The following is a 25,183-nucleotide window of genomic DNA, read 5'->3' on the forward strand; positions in this document are numbered from 1 at the left end:
AGTATAATTGGAAAATGTTTCAGTAAACAGGTAAAAGAAAAATGTGTCAGTGTCCAAATATATATGGACATAACTGTAGATAATGTTTAGAAATCTTTAACTTTGTTTGGTGCAATAATAAATCATGATAATTAAATATATTAATTGTTTATAGTTTTCATTATTGGCCAGCCAGGAAAATCAACCTGCAGGTCACAAACAAACCTTTTCATATCCTCTATTAATATGATATATAACAGTCAGTTAAGAGAAGAAATTAAAGTGTATAAGTGTCATATTTATTCATTTTTTCATGATTTTTCTCTTTTTTAAAAATACCATCTGCTCTGCATGATCACTGAGATCATCCCTCTGCACAATGATTTGCTGGATTGCATTGAACAGTTAATAAAGTCTATCCTCCCTGTGCTAACAAGGTTGCGGGAGGATTTTATCCTCACTTGCTTTTTGTCTCTGGACACATTATTCGGTGGCACTAAGTAACTTTTAAAAGCCTTTAATTTAGTAGAAGCCTCATGCCATGATGCTTTTAAAAGCATTGGATTTCAATAATGAGTGGACGTGTTAAGTTATTCATCAATGGCGCTCTATCCATGCTGGCCCTGAAGAACCCAAACAAAACATCAGTCGCTTAATTTGCCCTTACAGTGTGTCCATTTAATTCACGTCAGTCAGCACAGTAGCACTTAGGGTGGCAGTGTTTTTATGTGTCACTGCAGACTGCTGTGCATGAATAAATATTTATCAAGCTCACGATAAAGTGCTCTCTGGGTTCGTGTTTTATTATCACAGTCATATTGAAGGAACGCGTTAGCGTGGTTAGCTCATTAACGCGTTAGCGCCGTGCAGCCCCATCCACAGGGTGATCCGCGCTAACTCGCTAACAGAGATTTGACACGTTAATGCAGTTATGGCGTTAACGTCATTTTAACAAGATTAACGCTGACAGCACTAATAAATACTAAACACATAGAGCACAGCTGTTTATGAAATTGCCTTTTCATACATAACACAAAATGCATTGTTGGTCTGTTTTTGTGAGCCACACACAGGTGGGCAGTCCTTGGTCTTGTCGTTCTTAGAACTTATAATGGCAACAAACAGACTGTCTTTTCTTGAGTTTAGCCTTTAGAAAACTCTTAACAGTGCATTTGTATATAGTGGTTTCCATGCACTCCCCTCAGTGAATTCTCTTCCAGCAGCAGATCAGTGACTGGACTGCTAATGGACCCTGACGAACAGGAAGTGGAAAGTAGTATATAACAAGCCACTGGAGACAAGACGTTGTACTCTGGAGGGCCATTAACCAAAGTTTCCATTTATTTATCTACACACCAAAAATAGGAGGGTGTAGTGGCTTCTTGCTAATTGCCAAACAGAAAACCATTGAGGTAGCTGGGGAGCAGCACCATAGCAGCAGACTCCTCTCTGGTAGTTCCCGATGGTTGTGTTCCACTCAGTAATTTTCTCTGATGCACGCTGGCAGGACGGAGATACCTGCTGCACTGACTGACGTAACAACCTGGTTTCCAAAGTGGCACCAGGAACCGAGCATGTGCAGTGGAACTGTAGTGTCACGCAGAAGGAGAAGCAGGACAGATGTCAAATGAGTTGACAAGCACTGCAGAAAAAGGCTCCGGATATGAGTGCAGGTACCTTGTCAGAGCTTTTCTCCAGGAAAGGGAAGCAGCGGCTGGCTCTGTGAGCTTTCGATACCCACAAATGATACCCGCCAGACCATTTTACAAACCGTAACTGACACCCATGAAGTGCTCTAAGTAAGCCCCAGGGAAGGGTAAGGTTAAGCTTGAAAACAAAACACTAAAGCGGGTCATGTAATAGGCCTCTCATTTTGCCGCTGCCTTTGTCAAGCCTGCTGAAGGAAACCTAATTTATTTAATAGCCTGTCGCTTCAATTCCGGGCGATCGGTGCGAGAAAACAGAAGGCAGAAATGATGAAAGCATAGCAGGAGAGAGGGAGGACAAACACTTTCTTCACATTCACTAGCGAGATGTGATTTCGAAAGTGAGGATCTGTGTCAGCCATCTGGTGATAACGAATAGCAGAGAACTATGTCAGCATGCTTCTTTCAATAATGCAAGCATGCATGCTGTCACTACATAACTGACATTTCAAGGCGAGACTTCCGCGAAATGCCAACTTCTGTGCGTCTGTTACAGATATACTGTACATGCATAGCCCCCATTTTCTTCTGACAGAATGAATCTGTTGAAAAAATAAAACACATTCTCCTTTGTGCCACTGTACGTTCTTTATTATTACAGGAAGCGATTCAAGCGTGTTGCAAATGACTGTATTTGTTTTCAGCGGCATTTGCATTTGCAGGGATTTAGCCGGCATCCCATTCTCTCTCTCCGTTTCTTTGCACTAGCACTCATATTCAGCTAATCAAGGTTGCCAGCAGAGATAAATCAAATCTAAAGCTTAGAGGTCTTGACAGAACGTATTGGCCTTCGGTGTAATGAAAAAGCATTTCTCATTCGACAAAACATAAGCTGCTGATTTCATGCTTCCGTGTTCCTTTCAAGGCCTTTGCAATTGTGAGAGGTGACAAATGGTGCATAAATACTTTAGAAAAGCCTTACTTTTGATTGGGGCAGATTTTATGTCATATATAATAACATTATTTTATATGATCACGGCTTCATATGGTGAATGATTGAATCAAGACCATTTTATTTACTGTATATATGGTTTCTGAAATGTGGAAAACAACACATGAGTTTCAGCAGGACAATTAAACTGCCAGACACTCTGCAAAGTGTTTGGCAGATTCATACACCTCTGCATCCGGCATTCTCTTCCCCTCCATCTTTTATTGTTATAGAATGCAAATGTTATATCACCCATGTAGTACTAAAGAATCTCACCATTGGTATTTTTCTCTTTACAGCCCCAGTCAGCACTTGCACTGCACTTTACTGCCGTTTCCTTTTCATGACTGTGTTCACAGCATCACTTTAAACCTTGTATAAAATCAAGCATCCACCAGCTTTTGCAGACTGATATCCTGGTTAAACTTTGACTCTAATGCCTTTTAAGTTGCTTAAAATCTGTCTGAGCATCCGAGCAGCTGTCTCAAAGGGTCCATTTGATTTCTCCATAGCAACGCTGCCAGATGAAGTTTCTTTTTAATGCTCATTACTCTGTATAAAAATGTTTACTGTGGGTTATCCGGCATGCTGGTTCAAATTACTATGACTGTAAATTCAAGGATTCAGTGATCGGCCAAAAATCTTTTCATATGCAATAATACAGTTTATTGAGAAAAAATTTTAAATATACAATGTGTTGTTGAGATATCATGGTTTCATTAAAATTAAATGAGAAAAGTCATCACAGCGTACATTCGCTGGCCACTTCATTAGGTTTACGTGTCTAACTGCTTATTAATGCAAATATATAATTAGCCAATCACATGGCAGCACTTTATTTAGGCATGTTGACATGGTTGACAGCCCCCTGAACTTCAAACCGAGCATCAGATTGGGTATGAAAGGTGATTTAAGTGACTCTGAACCGGACAGGTTGCTCTGAGTATTTCAGAAACGGCTGCTACTGGGATTTACTCACACAACCACCTTTAGGGCTTAGTTTGAATGGTCTGAAAAAGAAAATATTCAGTGAGCAACAATAAGTCAAATAACCACTGGTTACAAATAAGGTATGCAGAAGAGAATCTCAGAATTCACAATATGTCAAACCTTGAAGCAGACAGGCTACAGCAGCAGAAACCCACACCAGGTGCCACTTGTGGGGAATATTTTCTTGGCTCATTCTGGGCCCCTTGGTAAACACCACAGCCTACGTGAGTATTGTTACGGACCATGTCAAACCCTTTATGACCACAGTGTACCCATCTTTTTCTTCCAGCAGGATGACACATCGTTCTCACTCTAGGAGTAACTAATGAAGTGTCCAGAGAGTGATTTTTCTTTTTTGCTAAATGATTGTGTTAGATACTTGTAGTTCAAAAACATATATCCTTAGCTTGTGGCTTTATAAAAAATGTGAATACTTATACAAAAGTCATGCAAACAAAACATAACATTAATATTCAAACAGTGGTGATTCTCCGGACATTCTTGCAGTCATCCTCTGGGGGACACATGTTGGCCTGGCTCTCACTTTGTGTAGAAAAGCTGCTGGAGGACACGACATCAGGGACCTGATGAAACCGTCAAAGTTTAGGTTTTACTGAACAAAACTACAACATTTTTGAGCAGAGTAGAAGAACAACAGGTACCTGTGATGTGAAAACACCAAGAAGAAAACTACTGCCTTAAACTAATAGGAACCAGTCATTCATTAATGACCAACAGGAGAGATATAAACAGCAAGACAACTTGCAAGTCTTCTGAGGTGCAATTACAGTATTGACAAGACCAAGCTGGAGGATACATTTGAAGGGTCTGGTCTATACATCTGTAGATCATCATTTATGATACATTATGACAATGAGGGTGATGACAGATGTCCTGTTAACTAAAAATAGTGTCATTATTACTGGTTAATGCAGTAATCTGTTGAGATTAATCTGCATGATGGGAGGCCAGCAGAGGTGCAAGAGTGCATTTCCCTTATGCTCTTTGTAACAGGGAAGGATGTGACATGACGTCCAGCTGCAGAATGACTGGCCGAATTATTCAGCTCCAGTTCATCTCTGTTTCTCTGACTCCTATCCCTCCCACCTTCTCTGTTTCTATCTTACCTTGCGAAAGCTGACAAAGTCCATCTGTCTACGAGTTTCCCAGAATAGCTCACTGTTAACTGCATCTGCAGAGTGAAAAACAGCTTTTTAGCTTCATCTAACCTAACAGCTCCTTCAAGCGGCAACAGCATACTTCGGACCTGAAGGAGACCTCAGTAGGAGAGAGCAGGATTTAGGAGGTTTAATGGCTCAGAGGTTTGGAATGGGTAGCACACAATCGTGGTGTTTTACACCCAGATATGACAAATTATGGTTGCCTGAAGATGCACTGGAGCCACCTACTGTAGTTATGAATTATTAAGGGGTTAAAACCTAATTGACATTTTAAGAAACACGCGTTAAGCTATTTTCAAATACCTTACATACCCAAAGACTTATTTGTAATTTATGTGTATTTATGTAAAGTCATGGTAAAAAAAAAAAAAGTACTTATATTCTAAAGCTTTATTCCTGCCTAGCAAATGTAGAAGGCAGGACAAGTAGAAGATCACAGAGAAGATTCATGGATGCAGTGAAGGAGGACATGTAGAGGGTTAGTGTGACAGAAGAGCATAGTAGGGATGGGAGCGAGGGAGGCAATCTTCTAAAGGAAGCAACTGAAAAAAATATATACAGAACAAGCATAATGCCATGAAACACAGCATATCAGCACAAACACCTGATTCCAACTGTTGAGCATAGTGGTGGAGGGTGGGTAAATTGGCTTTTTGCAGCAACAGGAGCTGGGCATCCTCTGGTCATCGAGTCAACCATGAAAGTATTCTAGACTCATATGTGAGGCCATCTGTCCGACATCTAAAGCTTGGCCATTATTGACTCATCAATAGGACAGTGATTACAACTGTTGCAGTCAAAGTCCAAATCTCAGTGATTGAAATGTCACGGTGGGACACAAACCTCAATGAACAGAAGTGTTAGGTTTTGTATTGTTGATTGTCATTTATGCTTAGAAATATTTAACCATATATGCTTAGAGGTGTATAATCAATTGTGTAGTGATAGGACTGTGATCTTTAACAGGCTGCAAAGGCTTGGTGTGTATTCCACACTAGAATGCACACCCACATCCTGGGAGCACGAGAGAGGTCGTACCTTCTCTTATTGTTTTATGGTAGGATTAACGTAGCTACGTCTGTTCTAGTCTAAGTGCTTTTTGTTTAGATGAACTGTTGGATTTTCCAGACCAGCAGGTTAAGGAAGTCGTTTATGGGGTCACACTCTGACCCCACACACACACACACACACACACACACACACACACACACACACACACACACACACACACACACACACACCTTGCCTACTTGTGTCTTGCTTTGCAGTGTAATTATATTGTCTTCAACGTTCCAGCGGATGGGTTCAAGCTACGAACCTATCAGGAAGCACTGTTGTACAGAAGAGTGGGACAAAATTCTTCCACAGCGTGAAACACTGATAAGATCACAGAGGAAAAGATAAGATTTTGTTTTTGCTGCTAAACTTGTTTATACAAGCTAGGAGTTCATGGTTTATTCATTAACTACAAAGCGCCCGGGTCCTGCAGCTGCAAAACAAACTCAAATCATCACCACTCCACCATCGTGCTCAACAGTTAGTTTGAGGTGTTTGTGCTGATATCTTTAGCAAATAATGGGGTCTACTTAGTATTTCATGCACTGCTATTGTTTTATTGTTAAATAAATAATGACATCATGTAAATGTCATGTTTTATAGGTCACCTGAGGTTGCTTTGACCTAATTTTAAGACCAGAGCCAGATCCTTTTTTTCCCCGGGGAGCAAAACCTTTGATTTTTTTGTTTGTTTGTTTTAACGGTCTATTGTAAAAAGCCAGTGTGATTGATTTATCTTGTTTTTCTTCCTCTTCCACCACAAATCATGTGTAACTTACATTACACATGATCATTTTGCAAACCATGCAGCTGTGCTTTTGAATTCTGCATGAATATCTTTTTCTACTGGCTTACTCCCCACATGGCTCACAAATTCTAATGTTACCTACATTTTGTAATTCTGTACAGCAAACATGAAAAGCTACATTGTTATTGTGGAAAAAGCCAAAGCAGCCAAATCACTCTGCAATAAAACTGCACTGCTAAGTGATCATAATCTGACTTTGACAGAAGAAATTAAAAACTTTATCATATTATAGATTTATTTTGAATTAGTCACGCACGTTTCAAAACGTCTATTATGTGAAAATGAAACCTGCTCAGGCGCCAGTGCTGTAATTTACCGGGAAAGGTCAATGCAGAAATTGATCACTGAACACAGCACATTACGCTGAAACATCTCCGGAAGGCAACACAAACACTGAAGTCGTTTAGATCAGTGCGACTGTAAACATATCCAAATGGTAACGACCTGCTGGTCACTCTCACCTGTGGGGCTCTCACTAGAGTATCCCAGGTTAACTTTCCCTTCCGGCGCATCAGCATCGACGCTTCTACTAAACACCGATTGGTCAAACCTGCAATAGAAATGATAACGATTAGCGGAGGTATGGCAGAGTCACATCATCAGAGGCTGTTGTGAAAAGACAATTTTCTTCTCCCAGCTAAGCTGCAGTATATTACAGGCCTCTGTGCTGTTTTCATTATAAAGTACTTGGACATCATTCTTCACTTTATTTTACTATCAGACTGAAGTACTCAACTCTGAATGTGTATTTCAGCTATATGGAAAACAAATGTTGAATAAGTTAGCTTCCTAAAAGAGCTAATGACAGTCCGAATCATGTTAAATTACTACCAAAATAATTACTTTTTAAAGGTGGAATTTCAAATTTGTGCCTTCAATTTTCTTTTATAATGATAATCAATGAAAACCTCTTCATTCCCAGAAATAAGCTGCATGAATTCTTAACAGCTAATGTAAAATAGCATTCGTATTCTATTTTTATCTTATTGTATATTTTTATTCTATTTTATTCTACTGTATATAGTATATTATTTTATTCTATTCTGTACAGCTGTGTACTGTATTTATTCTTATTGTATTCTAATTTTTGCGTCATAACTTTTGCACTGTCCACTTCCTGCTGTGACAAAACAAATTTCCCACGTGTGGGACTAATAAAGGTTATCTTATCTTATCTTATCTTATCTTAAAATATAAATGGAGCTCAGTGCACCCAGGACTGTGCTGTAGGTCTCTGATTACAGAAGCTGCTTCCTCCACAAAAAAGTCCCACAGTAGATCTAAGGGTTAGAAATCTCTGTATATAACAAAAGAGCTCTTAAATCTCACCTTAGTACCTCCTGCGGGCTTGTTTCTGAAAAGCAAAAAAGAGAGAGAGAGAGAGAGAGAGAGAGAGAGAGAGAGGCATCGAGTTTACTGTAATGAGCTATCAGCTGCTAACTTTATTATTCTCACTGCATTGACCACAGAAACATTATGCTTGCTCATTGCATCTACATCAATATGAAAGCTGTAAATGTCCTGCTGTTTATTAGTTTGGGTTCTGCACTAATATCACAGCCTCCAGCCAGTCTACAATTTAGCACTGAAAGCTGGAGCTAATGAGTTTTGTAACATGGCTTCATGGTTTCCTTTGCCAAAGGTCCTCCTGGCCATGGCGAGAACAACACCAGCGTAACAATGGTACAGATGGCACTTGCCTCGGGAGAGATATAAATGCTTCACTTTCCCTTTATAGGCAGAGAACCAGTCTTTGTCATTATATTTTAAATCCCTGCTGTCACGCTGGCCAACGTCTTTGAGAGCTAGATCCCTTACATTTCTCCCCCATAATTCCAAAGCATACATTAGTCCCTACTGAGGTGGATTACTCAGAGAAGAGCTCAGCAACTCGAAAGCATGCCACATCCCGTAACATTAGAAGCACCCTTATGAATTAACTCAAGGATGTTTCAAAGAATGGAGCAAGGACAATGACGGAGGAGGTATCAGACGTTTCAGGTACTGAATCAACTGCCAAAAGAGAAAGGTCACACCTGCTTTATAATAATCCCCTGGCTCCAAACCATGGCCACGATTTGCAGTGGTCCAGAATCAGTCACAGGGATTACACTGACTTAAAATGTGTGACTCAGGGCCACTTTTTTCTTATCGCACACAAACAGACCTCTTCTGCCTCCTAGAGTGAGCTTCCCCTCGGAGATGGCCTTTGTTATCTGTAGTCTTTAATTACTGTATGCTTGGTGAGTTTTTTCCTTAAGAGTTGTGTGATTAGATTGATAAACCTTTCTTGTTTGTACAGTAAATATGAAACAAAGAGCACAGTCAGTCAGAATAGCTTAACACATAAAAAGGTGTCTCTATTCAAAAGTAGAAAATCCACCTAAAAAGCACATTTTATCCAGTTTGCCTACAATAACCTGAGAATCAAACATAGAAGATGTAACATTTAATGAATTCTTTGAATTGTTCTTTTTCCAAGATAGAGTGATTGTACAAAATAAATATTTAATGACATTAAATAACACGATTTTCTATAATCCACACAGAGCCAAAGTATACATACAGGCTCAAATATATAAATACATTCCCTTTTAATAAGTGGTGCTGAAGGTTTTGCAATGTCTTTAAGCTTGACAAGACCTCTTGTCAGTAATCAATTTGAGCACATCTGGTAGTTTCTTTTAATAGCATGCAGCAGACTGACCAATGCTCGATGCTTTTGGGAAGATCTCTGAGATCCATTGTTGAACACTGAAGACTCCAAGATCATCAGTTTAAACAACTCGAGGTAAAGATTTTTAAGCTGTGTCACCATGTTGGTGAAGTCTGGAAGTAGACCCAAGCTGTCACCCTCAGATGAGAGGAAATGTGTTAGGATGTTCAGGAACAACCACAAGGCTTAAGCCTGTCATGAACTGGAAACTGCTGGAAAACCAGTAACACTGTCCACAGCGAAGCAAGTTTAACATCACCATGGACTGAGAGGGTGCTGGCCAAGAAAGAAGCCCAAAATCAGCACCTTCAAACCTGCCTGAAATTTGCACCTTTCCACATGAATAAGACAAGTTTTATGATCAGACAAGGCAAAGACTGAGTTATTTGGCTACAATAACAAGAGGTAAGTTTGGAGCAGTAAAGGTGAGGCTTTCAAACCTAAGAATACTGTACCAAGTGTCAAGCATGGTGGTAGCATCATGTTCGAGGGCTGTTTTGCTGCCAGTGGTACTGGTACATTGCACAGTGAATGGAATAATGAAAGAGCAGGACTTACTTAGCTTCACTTTGAATTAACAGCTAAACAGGTGAAACTTTAACACAGTTTTGTGTTATGCAGGAAAATGATGCCAAACGCATCAGAACTGGTTTTGGAATAGATGAAGCAGACTAACATTAAGCTTCTGGAATTAGCTTCCCAAAGTCCTGACATCAACCCCCTTGAAAATTTGTGTACAATGCTTAAAAGCTAGTTTGTTTTTTTTGTTTGTTTGTTGTTTTTTTTTGGGGGGGGGGGGGGGGTGCCAAATTTAAATAAACTCCACCAATCCACCAGTTTTGCCAAGAGAAGAGTCAAATATTCAGCCTGAATTATGCCAAAAGCATGTTGATAGCTAAGGGATGTTAAATAAATATTAGTGGGGGTTTATGTACACTTGTAAAAATCGTGTTTTTAAAAGTCTTTATAGATGTATGCAGCACAGTCATTGTACTCTGGAAAAACAACAGTTCAAAGAAGTCATTAAAGGCCCCAAAGTACCATGACATTCATGCCCATAATGAGTGTACTGTATGTTAATTTCTGACCACAGCTGCAGACTTAGCCTTTAGGTTGGCTGTTTTCTGTGTTTCCAGGAATTCTCTAAGCAAATAAATATCCCAATGACATTTCGTGGCTGTGTGTTACTGTGCGAGTCCCTTTGTTTATGTGTGCAGACATGTACCTGAATAGTTGGCGATTCTGCTGATATAAATGTAAGAACGCTTCACTGTGTAAGGGATGTTCTTATAAGAAATACTACCTACCTACTACCTACACTAATCCAACTAAAATCACACTTAGTCTTCCCACTCTGCAGCCATGCACACACACTTCTATAACCTTTCCTGCTGCTGTTTCCTTTCTGCTGAGAACAAATGTTCTGCTTTTGTCAGAAAGAATACTGTGTACCCTTGTTGAAGGCCACCATGGGGCAGTGCCGAGTCACAGCATGCATCCACCCGTCTTCTTCATTATACTTTACTCACAGTTTCTGTGCTGGAAAAGTGTGATGTATGTTCACGGACAGCAGTTTAAGGTAAAGTGCCTACTTGCTTGTCTCCTTTGTCTGTAGCAGAGGACAGTGCAGATGCAGAGCAGGAGGAGCACCAGAAAACCAGAGAGGGAGGCAGTTATCGCCAGCGGGACTGTGCAGTAGCCTCCTTCCTCCAACACCTCGGCGACTGAGGAGAGAAGGTCACATTGTTTAGTAAAGAAAACGAAAGCAGTGTTTCTGTTTTGTCTGCTTTTTCACATTGCAGCTCATCTGCAGATTTGCAGACTTGGTGGATAGAAAACTGTTTAATTTCCTGGTTTAATTTGTAGTACAGTCATGAGGGTGTGTGCAGAGGGAAGCTGCTCTGAGTGAAGAAATTGTTGCAACAGCGAGAACAAATTGAAAATGCTAAGATTCTAAATGCGTTTGTATTTTTAAGATTTGGGCCTCGGAGAGAGGTTTGTAACATCAGCACCCTGTGATGCAGACTCATCCAGCACTGACTTGGCAGCCCTTTTTCTGTACCGCTCTCCACATCTAAAATATCGCTCAGTGATGATTCACATGCTTCCCAATAGAGAGAAGGGGACAGATATAAAAAAAAACATGGAGAACAAAGTGAGGAACACAATGAGTGAAAGATTAAAAAAAGAAACAAAAAGACATGTAAAGAGAACGAAAGCAAGACAGAACAAAAAGAGGCTTGACAGACAACTCTCACTGTGCATGTGTGCATGTGTGTGTGTTTGTATCAGCGAATGAGTGACATGCAGAGAAAGAGCCGAACTGGCATCAAGTGAACAGGTAAAATTGTTTTGAATCTTTAAGTAATTTGTGAGTTTTTATTCAATTATTTAATGTGTTTTAGTGGCAAGATAAACTATACAGACTAAACACAGAGGCATTAATACATTCAAGCACACAAGCAATTAAACACTATGAATTGGCTCTAAAATGTTTGTGGTCACTTTATAATAGCTAAGTTGTAAAAGTGCAGTCACTGAACATTTTGACAATAAACTGTATTTGAATAAAACTGTTTCCTGTAGCCTAAATTATGGCTTTGTACCCGAATAGAACTAAAGATTTTTTGATAGGGTTAATAACATGTCTACTAACTATTTCATGTACAAATTATTGCTGAGAGTTACTCCAAGAACGTCCTTAGTGGCTCTTCATCAGAATGTTTATTTATTTGATTAAATGAAAAGCAGTCACTTTGTATTTTTAACACCTAAAATTCAATGTTATGCCATGATCCTGCCTAACAACATAAAAGTCTCCAAAAAGCTATGGAACATAATATAAATGCAAACTCTTATATTGCACTCTAAACACAGTAGATGTGAAATGGCAGGAAGAATCAGTGCTCTGTTGCAGTATGCAGAGTACAGATGGAAAATTATCATAGTACAAAAAAACACACTGCCTTTGCAGACTGATGATCAAACACAGAGATAGAGGTCACTGAAAAATGACAAATACTGAACGTTGCTGCTCATAGACATTCAGTGTCACCTAAAGGTAGTAACTGAGAAGTAAGATACCACAGCACTTACATGATTACATCCTACTACAAGTAAATGAAACTTTTAACTTACAAATACATTAATGCAGTTGACACAAATTATGCAGGTTAAGGCGTAAAAAGGTAAGTGAGGTTACCAGGCTGAAAATCTGTATTTTCTGTTTGTGCACACAGTCCAGTAAAGACTCTCTTAGATGTGTTTTTTCAGGCTTGCTACTTCTTCTTTTGTCCTTCACCTCCAGAGATGGTCGTGTGGGAAATTCCCACCCAGTAGATCAGCAGTTTCTGAAATACTCAGATCAAACCATTTTGCACCCGCAGCCATGCCACGTTCAAAGTCACTTCAATCACCTTTTCTTTTCTGATGCTAAGTTTGACCCTTCTAGAATTATACATTCTTAAATCAGCATCAGACTATCCGGTCTTTAAGCAATGACGTGATGAATCCTGCTTTCGGGCCCAAACTACTCTGCGTTTTTCTTATGAAAAGTTTTTCCAGCAATAAAAGCTGCCGCTTTAAGTTTCGTTCCGCGTACGAGTCATGTGTGTTTGGGTCCTACAACCTGCCTGCCACAGCACACCATGACAGAAGTCAAATTTTAAAACCTCATTAATATTTTTGCATAAGTCTCCATCTATGATTAAAGATTTGTTTCTTTCAAATGTTTGTAAGGGCCCCTCACGGTTCTCCAAATACTTCCACAAGTCCAGTAAGTGTTCTTAACATAACATATTGATGTTATTATTTTTAAGAGAATTTGAACTTATTCTAACTGTTAACATATCAACAACAGTGACTGAAACCGGTATATAAAACTAGAGAATGCGTTTCCTGTAGAAAATGCAGTGTGAATGGTTTGAGTTGAATTTTTATAATTGCTGAAAACAAAAAAAACTTGTTTAATGGGCTGAAATACGCCAAATCATTCACCTGACAGCCAAAGTGCAGAACTGAAATTCACACAGAAGAATCTGGAAACTAGCTGAAAGGCTTGAAAATGTACATAAGAGAAACATGTCTAATAGCAAAAGAAAATTTAGAGCTAGAACACATGAATGGATATTGAAAGCTCATATTCTTTACATCACTGGAAGAGTGGAATTAATATTTTAAATGTCTAAACTCAACAATCTCAGATGAAAAAAAAAACAGAATATTTTCAGAATATGTGGTGGGTGGTGTGTGTGTGTGTGTGTGTGTGTGTGTGTGTGTGTGTGTGTGTGTGTGTGTGTGTGTGTGTGTGTGTGTGTTATTTAATGTAACTCACCCACTTTTAGACTGATTGTGCTCTTCAGTGGTTGGGGGAGGGCAGAAACAGAGGCCAGACAGTCCACGTGAGAACTTTTTGCTGCCAGCACACTGAGCTTGCTGGTCAAGGTGAAGAGGCTCTCCTTCGACTCTCCACTGCTGATGTTGTATTCACTTGGACTCACCTCCGCACCGTTCCCCCAAGACAGAGAGGACCATTATTATTTATAGTTTAACATGCTTATTAATTTTAATGTTTACAGTCTTGTTTGTTCAGTAAGCACCCTGAATATAACCTGTTTTAAGGGACATTTCACCAGTGAATGTGTGCTGTACAGACAGATTTGTGCCCACTTCAGAAGAAATTGGAGAAACTGAGCAGTTGGAAGGTGACCAGTGTGTCTGAGATTTGTCATCAGAGGAGGCAACTGCACTGTCTCATTCCCTCCCTCAATGGAGGGAGTGTGTAATTAGTTTAGTTTGTCTGTCTTTTTGGATTTATGTTTTTTCAGATGTTGGGTTTCAGATTCAGATCGGGACATGGAAACCTATATTGGCTAAGCATTTGACCTTGGCCTTGCTGAGTGCTCATGTATAGAAAATAAAGATATAGATTTCGAGGCCACATTTTACTACACCAAGTGTGTAAAATGCTATTGCATGCTCACATTTTACATTTCCCACATTGTATTCATTTATTATCCCACAACACTTCATTCCAGGCCATTTTCTTTTCCAGATATACTGCTGTTATACTCATTGCCAAAGCCTCTGGCCTCTTACAGTGACATGTTGTGTAGAAAAGGACCTAAATGTGAACTTCAAAGGCAGAACTTGACAAAAAATAAAAACAACCTTTATTCAGCTGGAGTATAAGTCCATAAAACTCTAAAACAGAAAAGAAACTGCTAAATCCAAAGAAGCACAACAAGGCTAGGAGTAAAGGTGGTCAGAAAAAGGGAGACAGAGACTATAAATACACAGAGGGGTGAATGGGGCAGAGTGAGACACAGCTGAAACTAAATCAGACAACAAGACATGGGGACGTCAGACAAAAACACAGCACCAGAGACAAACAACTATCAAAATGACAGAATATAAACAACTTGACAACAGCATACAGGAAACACAGGGGTAAATAAATTGAAAATTCAAGAAGTCCTCCTCATTGTTCCCACATTTCTGTTCATTCAGAGAATGCGCGTCTTTCCACTGGAAAGTCAGAGGATCCGTAAGCTGGAATTCAGATCTCAGTCAGTAAGTTTGGTTTGCAAGAATCATCAGTTGAAGAACTAGAAAATGACAAATAACCTGGTAGGCCAAGGAGCGTGATTCCTTTTATAGACTAGAAAATGTAATCACATAGTGTCTGATCAGTCGAACACAGGGATGGCTGTGTTGTGGCTTGGCATTTATTGATTTATTCACTGCAGACAAAAGCAACAGGATGAGGGCAGATGTATCTCGCAGCATTTGTGTTGTCGGGTTCAGCCAAATGCATCAGAACTCACTGCACAACATTTCATCAGTCAGCACTTCCTAAAGACACGCTGTAGAGCTCTTTAAGGTGAAAGAGGGGAATATCCCTGATTGAGTCCATTATCTGGTCTCATGCACAAGGTATGCAGATATTTATGGGTCAAACATTTCAGGAAGTCACTGAGTGCAAAGGATTTTACAGAAGAAATCTAATCTGATGAGTTTCTTTGATTTAATTTGCCCCTTTTGAAATTCTACATTTGAGGCACTATGTGTTTGTGATGTTAACTACATAAACCTACCTGAATTTAAGTCTTTATATTTTAGAGACAGCCAAAACAGACTTTTTGGGGGAAAATGGCAATATTTTTTATTTCCTTTGTTCCTTCTGATTGCCTGGAGTTCTGGTTACGGTCATCACCAATGATAACGTAGACCTCAGAGGGTTAATGTAGTAGCTACGATTTTATTACTCAAGAAATAGAATAAAGTACTTAACAGTCCCTTTATAGTACCAGATATACTGGCTGCACTGCCTGAGGGCATAGCAGGATATACTACAGGCTGAATAGTAAGAAAAACAAGTTTTAGTTCCGGTGTTTGTTAAAGATAGTGATGATCTTGTCTGATTGATTTTATGTATTTACCTTGTTATTATTCACCTCCCATTTCAGAACAGGCTCAGGGTACCATCCTGCTGCTTCACATTCAAACAGGACTGAATCTCGCTGAAAAGCCAACCTGTTATTCCCAAGGATTTTCACACTGCCCTTTTCTGAAATAAGAAAACAGTCAGTCATAAACCTGAATGATGTACTCTTTGCCTTATTTCTGTTTCACATACGTTTAGTAGATGTCCTTATGTATAAATGTAAGTGAGTGGGTAGGAATCTTTCAGCGCCATCATCAGTCTCCTCTGAAATCCTTCTGTTTGGATGCACGCGTCTCTGCTATCACCTCTTCAGCTGGGCTGTTCACTTACAAAAGATGGATTTCATTCGTCCCAGGTGATTGATCACATGTCTCCAATTCTCAATTGCCTGACGAATGCTTCTCCTTTTCTTTCCCCTTCATCTCCTTCCCTGCCAGCCAAATAAGCCACTTAAAGCCCCGGGAGATACAGTATCTCATATGTGAAGTCTGTTGTCAGGCAGAATGAAAGGTGGTGGAGGCAACACACAATTGCTACAGACAGAAAGATAATTGCAGGAACTTGGGTGCTTTGTCTGAGCGAATGGCATGTCTGTGTTGATTCAGGTTCAAATCCTCACATATTTTATACACATTATTGGCTGTCCCCTTCCTCTAGGAGCATTTATTTGATGCCTGATTTGGTGGCATGAGCACCATACGCACTCCTGTTCTTTAAACCACCCGTTCTGATGGTGGAGTTCCGGTTTTACACAATCTCAGCACCGCCAACTAAAGGTTAGCAGGCAACCAGCAGCCTCATTTGTACTGATTGATGAGCAGCTTCTGGCGATCGTGGCTGATTGATACAACCGAACAGAAAAAGAAAGGCATCGGCACACAAAGCCCCGCCCTACGTGATCCCTGAAATAAGGTTTCATATGGTTTGTTAATCACTGTAGGGAGACTGGTAGTGTGAAGCAGGGGGCTCTCGGCTAAATGTAATTTTAGTGATTTTTCAGCAGGGATCCTCGGGAGACTAAATTGCTGTTCTAAAGGAAGCTTTTTATCATTTGTATGTGTCTACGCGCAGATTTGAAGTGTGCCTGTGCAATTTGTCTTAAATGAACAGTACACACTCTATGCGTGTTTATAAGCTTACTCCAATGAGAATATCTGCTACGCCTCTACAGACCAATTACCACAAGCATTTTCTATCTTCTCTGATTTATCATGTCTCCTTTTCTACAGCCTCGCCTTCACTTCAGTCCCCGTTCGTAGTCAACAGCGCATGCAACCACACTAAGTTGCTTGAGTGAAGGGTTTGCGTAGATGCGCTGCATTTGTGATTTACCAAGCATAAGAACTAAGCACAGAAAGAGCAGGGAGAGGGTGTAGTTATATTTGCATCATCTTCATTTGGGACAATTTGAGAGTGGAAGATAAGGGGGGAACAGAGTCAAGCAGCTTCGCTGTAAGTCTGCGTCTCTCTTCCAGCCGTACTTTTGAGACCACAGCACACAAATCACATGCAGAGTTGCTGACTGTTAACTGGGCGTGCCAGGGTGCACAATTAATTCAAAGGTTATGTCAGGCCCTAGTGATCCTCTGCATCCAGACTGGAGGGCCTGATTCACCACACACTGCTGTTAATGGCTGCATATGTCAGTGGGGATTTGTGGCACTGGCAGCAATGGGGGCTCTCTCCATGATATATTGGAGGCATTGGGTCATTGGTTTTGTTTCCTGTCGCATTGTGCAGAGATGTTGGGGGGGGGGGGGGGGGGGGGGTTAGTTCTTTTTTTTAGCTGTGCTCTCAGTTCAAGTGCACGCACTTTAGACGCAAATAAACTGAAGCACGTAATGAAGAATTCCCTGAGTTGCCATTTTGTTTGATGCAAGCTACTTCCATGTGAGCTAAAATTGTGACATCAGCAGCTCAGAGGGACCACTGAAACCTCAAATCAAACATGACCATCACAACAGTCGCCAATTTGAACTCTGGTTGTAGACTTAGCAACATCCAAATTTCTGGTAACACATCAAGCTAACAAATACTTCAAAACGCTTGAATTTTGGATAAAAAGATCCATCCTATCACTGGGCAAAAGGCAGGGTACAAACTGGACATGTCAGACACACTCATTATCCTATCACACTCCAACAACCAGAAGACATCTGTCCAACTGTTAGCTGCCTGGGGAACTGGGTCGCCGTGCATATATGGCCATTCCATCAAAGTGAATGCAAAGATTTCAAATAAAATGTGAAGCTACAATTTGTTGCCTTTTAAATAATACATAACTTTATTCATAAAGTACCAAATGACATTATCAGTATCCTCGATGTGCTTTCTATTGTAGGATAAAGACCCTACAATAATACAGAGGACCCACCAACAATCAGAAGACCCCCCCATGAGCCATGACTTGGTGACAGTGGGAATGAAAAACGGCTTTTAAACAGGAAAAAAACCTCAAGCGAAACCAGAGATTAACAATAACTTTAAAATACCAGCATTATTACAGAAGAACCTTCTGTTTTAAACACCAGGATGCGACTCTAGCAACTGTTAAAGTTAATACTCACTGGGTAGTATTTGTAGCTCTCATGTGCTCTGGTTCTCGAAAACTGACATTTGGGTTGTGTCACTGAAATAGTTTGCACTATTTGTGGCCTTACAATACATATTTGTTTAAATCTGGGGTGAGAACAAATATAGTATCCTCTGCAATCTTCCATTCATCTAAAAGGGGGGGAAAAAGCCCCTTCTGCAACCAGCCTTATAGCCCATTTGTGTAGACGTTAAAATGTTTGTGATTGGTCTGGCTAAAAATTACAGTAACTTGCTAGATGTATTTTTCCCAAGGTAAATGGTAAAAGGAAAATCCCACTTGAAAACATTTTGGATGATACTGCAGTACTTTTTTCGAATAAAATGACAACTCCATCAGGACTACCTTGATGCATGCTTAACCATCCAGGTAAGGAAATACCACGCAGTTGATTCTGTTCTGGACGTTGCGTTTTCAGCGGGAGAAATGTTTCATCACTCATCCAGTCTCAGTATCACTGAGTGATGAACTGTTTCTCCCAATGAAAACGCAACATCCAGAAGAACAGAATCGGCTTTCTGGGGTATCAGAACTACTGTTAAAATCACAAGCTTTACACCGTCTCTGTCATCACCACACCCAGGCCTCCTAAGCCTTTTGCCTCCTTACCATGGGAACAAAAAGAAGCCTGCAAGTTAAAAAGTCTCAGCTTTTCTTAATTAACTGACTCCCATTCAGTGTAAAGAGACATTTAATCACTCGGATGTATATTTATTGTGCTTCACTAGATCCCTGCATTGCAACAGTTAAAGACAATGCAGGGAATGGAAATGAAAAGATAGTAAGTGCATTAGTGATGTAAGTTAATGTCACCCTAATTGATTTGATCCTTTCAGCAGCTTGATAGTACTGTGATTGATTTTGATCTTTAATTTATAGTTATTTCGCTAGAAAATAATCATCCATCCATCCATTAAATTTATCTAATCATCATTCCCAGAAATAAAACTGCTTTCTGTGCACACCACATAAGATGTTTTGTGATCCATTCGATCTATCTTTGCTGTAGTTTTTTGATCTACAAAAATGACCGATGCTTGTCTTGTCCTAAATCTAAAGTTCTCAGCAAACATGCCTCGCTCTGGCATGGTATACATCCATGCTGTGGATGTATGCTATGCCATACAGTATACAGTAAATGAGGGATGAAGAGGAAATGAGATTGGTTGTAGCTGCAGCCTGTAAATCCTGTGCTGCTGCTGCCTGTTCTGACTGGCATGGAGTGTCCAAGCGTTTCCATCTTGTATTTATGTCTGGGGGCCAATCAGTTCATATCCCCGACACCGCCCACGCTGCCATTAACACAGAGTAATGCAGAGACCATCGAACATGCCTGAGCAACTTCACTCCACCACGTTGGCCCTAATGATTCCCCACCCTTGCTATTGATCTCTTGGGCGCTTGTTCAGCTGCTTTTACGGTAAAGTGAAAACGTGCAATCTTCAGTCTCCCATTTCAAAGCAAACTAAACCAAAAAAAGAGTCTTAATTAAGGCGCGATAGTTGGAAGGCAAAATTCTTTTGCTGTTGTGTTTGAGGCAAAGGTTTTTAAAAGCCTTCACCATCTGCTTTGTGTGTGTGTGTGTGTGTGTGTGTGTGTGTGAGTACTTGCAGATTCTAGTTCACAAGAAACTGAGTATCCTTGAGGGAAAATGGCTTCACAAAAGCCTTTGAAATTCTCTGCAATGGAAAAAAAAAACCTACCTTGCTACTATCTTGCTTCAGTGAATCTAGGTAACACATACACTAAGATGCATGCATGCACCCATAAATGCACCTACATAGACTCTCCCACAGACAAACGTACGCACGCACACACACGAATGTACAGACCTTGTACAAACAGCCTCGCTGTTTTCCTATCAACGCCCTGGAGATCACAGGTCACTTCTCCCTGGTCGTGTCTCTCTGTGTTATTCAGGACAAGCATCCATCCGTCGTTCTTTTTTTCAGCCATCAGACTCATATTCGTGTTGGGGGATTGCAGGACACCATGTTTATTAGAGATAGTGAGTGCTACCTCACCATTCAGCAGCCAAATCATAGCAGTCCACTGGCTGTTAGAAGGAGTGCAGGTAAATCTGGCCTTTTCCCCTCTCAGGACCGTCAGGTTTTCTGGGAATAGTTTTATTTGAGCTTCAACTGCAAAAAACCAGCATAAACAAAACATTGTCTGTAATTTATTTGTTTATTTTACATCAAGTTTGATCTAGAAATCTGTCTGAAATTATCTTTGAGATAAGTCAAACAAAACAATTCTCCAGAGCATCACTTCTTACCACTGCTGAAGTACTTTTAAAGAAATATTTGAACATTTTGGGAAACAAACTTACTGGCTGTCTTGCTGAGAGTTACATGAGAAAATCTATCGTACTCAAACAGCAAGCAGCCGTGTAGCATAGCTTAACATAAGGGCTAAATTCATGGGGGAGCAAGTAGCTTCACTCAGTCCAAGAGCAAGAAAAATTGTCTGCCAAAATATCTAAAGCATCACACACTGTGTATCATGTAATCCAAGAAATCGCTTTACTTTTTTTGCCTGATGCATATTGGCTGCTTCAAAACCAGAGTTCACATACAGCATGATCACCCACTGGTAGTTCATTATTTAAAATGGAGTCATGAATTAGTCAACTAAAAAATATATTTTTCTTTTTTCATTTCATATTCAGGGGATAAACACAAGTTCAAGATGAAGACATTAAAACATTAAAGAATAAACAAAATAACCAGAAATGTGTCCATTCAGGTTGTCTGAAGAACAAAATCAAGTGTGACTCAAAATTACACAATGATTTCAAAGAAATTGTTGTGGTTTTTTTTACACTCATGCTTTTCGATTTATTAACTGTAATGTCTTACCAGCAGCATCTCAAAGCATTTAGACATTCAGACATGGTCAAGATGACCTGTTGAAGTTCAAACTGAGCATCAAAATATGGAGGAAAGTTGCTTTAAGGGACCTTGAATGTGGGATTGTTGTTGGTGTTAGAAAAGCTGGTCTGGGTATTTCAGAAGCTAATTATCAGCTGGGACTTTCCCACACAAGTATCTCTAGGTTTACAAAGATTGGTCTGGAGAAGACAAAATGTTAGCTAAGAACAGAAAACTGAGGCTACAATTCATATCGGCATACAAAAACTGGACAATAAAAGATTGGCAAAAACTTTGCCTGCTCTGATTTATCCGCGATCTTGTTCTTTTGGTCGTTACCCAAAGCTCATGACCATACAGTAGGTAAGGGTAGGGACGTAGATCGACGGGTAAATCGAGAACTTGGCTTTTACGCTCAGCTCTCTCTTCAGCACAACGGACCGGTACTGTGTCTGCATCACTGCAGCCGCAGCACCAATCCGTCTGCCGATCGCCCGCTCCCTTCTCCCCTCACTCATGAACAAGATCCAGAGATACTAAAACTCTTCCACTTGGGGCAGGAACTCGTCTCGGACCTAGAGTTGAGGACGATGGCCCCAGACTTGGAGTTGCTGATTCTCATTCCCTCCCCTTCACACTCAGCTGTGAACTGCTGAAGTTCCACCACCTGATGAAGCCAACAGAACCACATCATCTGCAAAAAGCAGAGGAGATTCTGAGACTGCCCAAGTGGAAGCCTGCCGCTACTTGGCTACGCATAGAAATTCTGTCCATAAAAATCATGAACATTTCAGTGACACAGGGCAGCCAAGACGATTGGCCTACTTCTTCAGCCTGATGGCTCCCTTCACCCCACCATCTGATTGACAGGCAACAAACACCTTGCGATCACAGCTCAGCGCAGCATCTTCAGCAATTGAGGTGCTGAACATGGTGCATTTGGACTCAATGCTCTCACCTCCAGTGTCCCTCAGCTGGAGGTGAGAGTAAGCCAGGGGAATACTACAATACCCACCCCAGCCTCTCACCACGGGCAACTCCAGGAGACTAGTTGCAGAGCCCAAGCTGTGCATTAAGGTGAGCCCGACGATATCTACCTGGTACTTCTCAACCACACGCACTAACTCAGGCTCCTTCTCCACCAGAGAGCTGACGTTCGATGTCCCAATCATTAGTCTCAGTAGGCCTCAGTAGTCCTATCCCAGGCATGGTGAACTGTTCCCTAGATTTTTCACTCATAGGGGTCTTTTGAATCACTCTTTGTCTGGTCCCTCACCCATGAACCAATTTGCCATTGGAGACACTACCAGGGTGAAAAAGACCCCTCATAAAATAGCCCCTGGGATCCCTGGGACACACAAACCCCTCCACCATGATAAAGTACCGATTCAAGAAGATAAAATTGCTAAAAAATGCAACATGTAAAGAGAATGAGTGCGAGACAGTAAGAGACAACACAACTCCCTGATTTTGTTTGTCACTTTGGCAAATTCTTCTTATTAATAAGTTTAACAGTTCACATGTCGACATGTAAACAGTGGACAAAATAGAGATACACTGAGTTAGGAAGAAAGAGGGACACTGAAAAGATATGGTTAAAGGAAGAGGGGTTTTGGATGGTTTCTTTGTCAGTGTGATAGTTACAAAAGTCAGACATTACCCTCCAAAAATAATTGAGCTTTCACCTCAATTTAACACATCATTGGACCAGTGAGAAACGTTTGGGGCATTCACCAAAGAAGAGGGTCTCATGCTAATAGAGATGTAGCCAAAATCTTTCATTGTTTGTCAGGGAATGAGGTCCGGTCCATTGGGACTCACAATAAGAAAACACTGGAGTAACACATTTTAACAATAACTACATATAAAAACCAACAATGATGAGATAAGTGGGACAAAAATAGATGAACACATTCAAGATGAACAAATGTTAGGGCGCGTTTTTCATCTTTCTACAAAAAAATCACCCAGACACAGAAACAAGGATGCAAATAAAAACACAGTTGAATTCCAGAATGTTTTGTGGCTTTCCGAAGCCGAGAGGTAAAAGAAAATAGGAATTAATATTAATGGCGAACCTCGAAACGTGACGTTTATGGCACAGTGCCCGGGGTGATGTATAACTTGTTTGTGGTGAGATAACTGCACCTTCTACAGCCCGTGTGCCGAGTTGTGAATTATGCATCCATTTAGGAAATTAGGTCTGAGAAATATCTAGGCCAGCCTATAGAGCAGTTTCTTTTCATTGTTATGAGAGAATGTCAAACTAATGAGCATAATTTCTGCTTCCTCCTGTTGGGACCATGAACTAGTGACTCTGAAGTCCCCTGACCACTGGGTACATCTAATTGTTAACTAGACAGGCAGCCATTCTTAAGAAAATTAATTACAAAGTGAAGATAGATCATTAGGCCCTCTAATTATTGTCTGTGGTTTTAATCTGACGGATGCTGCTAACAAGCACAGCACACCAATGAATGAAGTTGTTAATTCGAGCACATTACTGGTCTCTGTGTCACATCCCCAGACAAACAAACTGTGCTTGTTTTCAGCTGAACTCTCACCTTCAGTCCTCCATGACAGTAGGAGCACTAACAGTGGGAAGGTGTCCATGACTGATCAGTCAGTCCAGTCAGTCCATTATTCAAAGCAGAACGATCCTGAAACAACAGTGATTCTGTTATTCCCTTAATGGATGCAATGGTCAATCATAATTGCATGTTTTTAACCATGACGACTATCACGATAGTTCATTTTTGACCACAGAGGAATATCAAAACATTTATCATTTATTCATGGTTCCCAGCATATTAACCCTCATTATTATGATGATCATGCAACTTCTAAAGCTTTCTGTTGCCATCTGTTGGGAATATTTTAATGCCTCCTTGATAGATACGTACAAAATTTTGCAAATATATTCATTGTTTTAAGAGGTTGAACAACTTTGAGGCTCATTTGGCTTTTCCTCTCATGCCAGCAGCAGGACAAACACTTTCTTCACGCTTTAAAAATATCTCAGATTCTCTACTAGATAGCTTGGCAGAACAACTCCACGGTTCTTAGAGAAGGAAACCATGACAGCATTATTAGTAACATTAATACGAATTCTATTAACTCCTTTCAGCACCTTAGAAATGCCTGAACCTTCCACAGTTAAATATGGAGGTCAGAAATTAAATACATTCAATTTTCTGCCAGATTCCTCCTTATTGTTAAAGCTCTGATCTGCCTCCACTGTCTGTACTTTCTGTGTTAATTTTAGAACTCCAACACAAAAAATGATGAAAAGAAAATTGTGACAAAATGTCTGTTTGTTAGATTCAAACCCTGTGAATTTACACTTTTTTTAAAAAATGAACTCGGAATTTATTTAAATTGAAGGCATCAATGCAAACAGAGCCAACCCGAGTTACACAAACTGTAAATTAAGTCTGAATAAACCTGTGATAAAGCTCTGTGCTCTCTCTAACACAGGTGCAGCGATCGCTACACGCTCAGAATAAACACCATCTTACCCCTCAGGTACAGTGTGAGCTACTCGATCAACTGCACTTGCCTCCTAACCATTCCTTTCTCAAACGATCCAAAGCAGCATTTTCAAAAATCCAGCTGTGTAATATTTCACTCACCTTGATCTGGAGTTTCTGTGTATGAGAAGCAAACAATGTCATCGATGTTTTCTAATTCCACTTCATGCGTGGTGCTCAGCCATGTCACACCAAACTGTCCCGTTAAATATTACCAAATTCAGTGGGAACTTTGGCCCATGCTGCACACACACATGCGTAAATACACAGTGTGGGAGAGACTGCAAATATTGCCCATTGTAATTCCTCAGATCCCAGGGGCCTTACAGAGTCCCTCCCTTTTCAAATTATTGAATTTAAAGGATGATGTATTTT

The 25,183-nt window shown here is 40.3% G+C and overlaps 1 protein-coding gene across 3 annotated transcripts; it reads right to left on the reverse strand.

Annotated features, from left to right (window-relative positions):
- Positions 1-2,335: 2,335 nt before the first annotated feature.
- On the reverse strand, positions 2,336-25,034 carry LOC146559496 (immunoglobulin superfamily member 5-like). Of its 3 annotated transcripts, none has more exons than XM_085245514.1 (10): positions 24,797-24,861; positions 23,843-23,938; positions 20,238-20,546; positions 15,808-15,935; positions 13,701-13,866; positions 10,960-11,091; positions 7,981-8,005; positions 7,113-7,201; positions 4,734-4,798; positions 2,336-4,190 (listed from the first exon to the last, which is right to left on the reverse strand). In XM_085245514.1, exons 2-10 carry the CDS (start codon positions 23,889-23,891, stop codon positions 4,080-4,082), a joined length of 1,074 nt encoding a protein of 357 aa, XP_085101640.1. In that variant the 5' UTR covers positions 23,892-23,938; positions 24,797-24,861; the 3' UTR covers positions 2,336-4,079. The 3 variants fall into 3 exon arrangements, with proteins under 3 accessions (XP_085101640.1, XP_085101639.1, XP_085101641.1); XM_085245513.1 differs by lacking the exon at positions 24,797-24,861 and adding an exon at positions 24,911-25,034 and having other exon boundaries at positions 2,337-4,190; XM_085245515.1 differs by lacking the exons at positions 4,734-4,798; positions 24,797-24,861 and adding an exon at positions 24,911-25,034 and having other exon boundaries at positions 4,069-4,190.
- Between the last annotated feature and the right edge of the window lie 149 nt (positions 25,035-25,183).

Source organism: Mchenga conophoros, linkage group LG14 (assembly GCF_057382185.1).
Source record: "Mchenga conophoros isolate Kocher_MC1m ecotype Shallow Benthic linkage group LG14, M_conophoros_male_GT1.1, whole genome shotgun sequence".
Lineage (NCBI taxonomy): Eukaryota > Metazoa > Chordata > Actinopteri > Cichliformes > Cichlidae > Mchenga > Mchenga conophoros.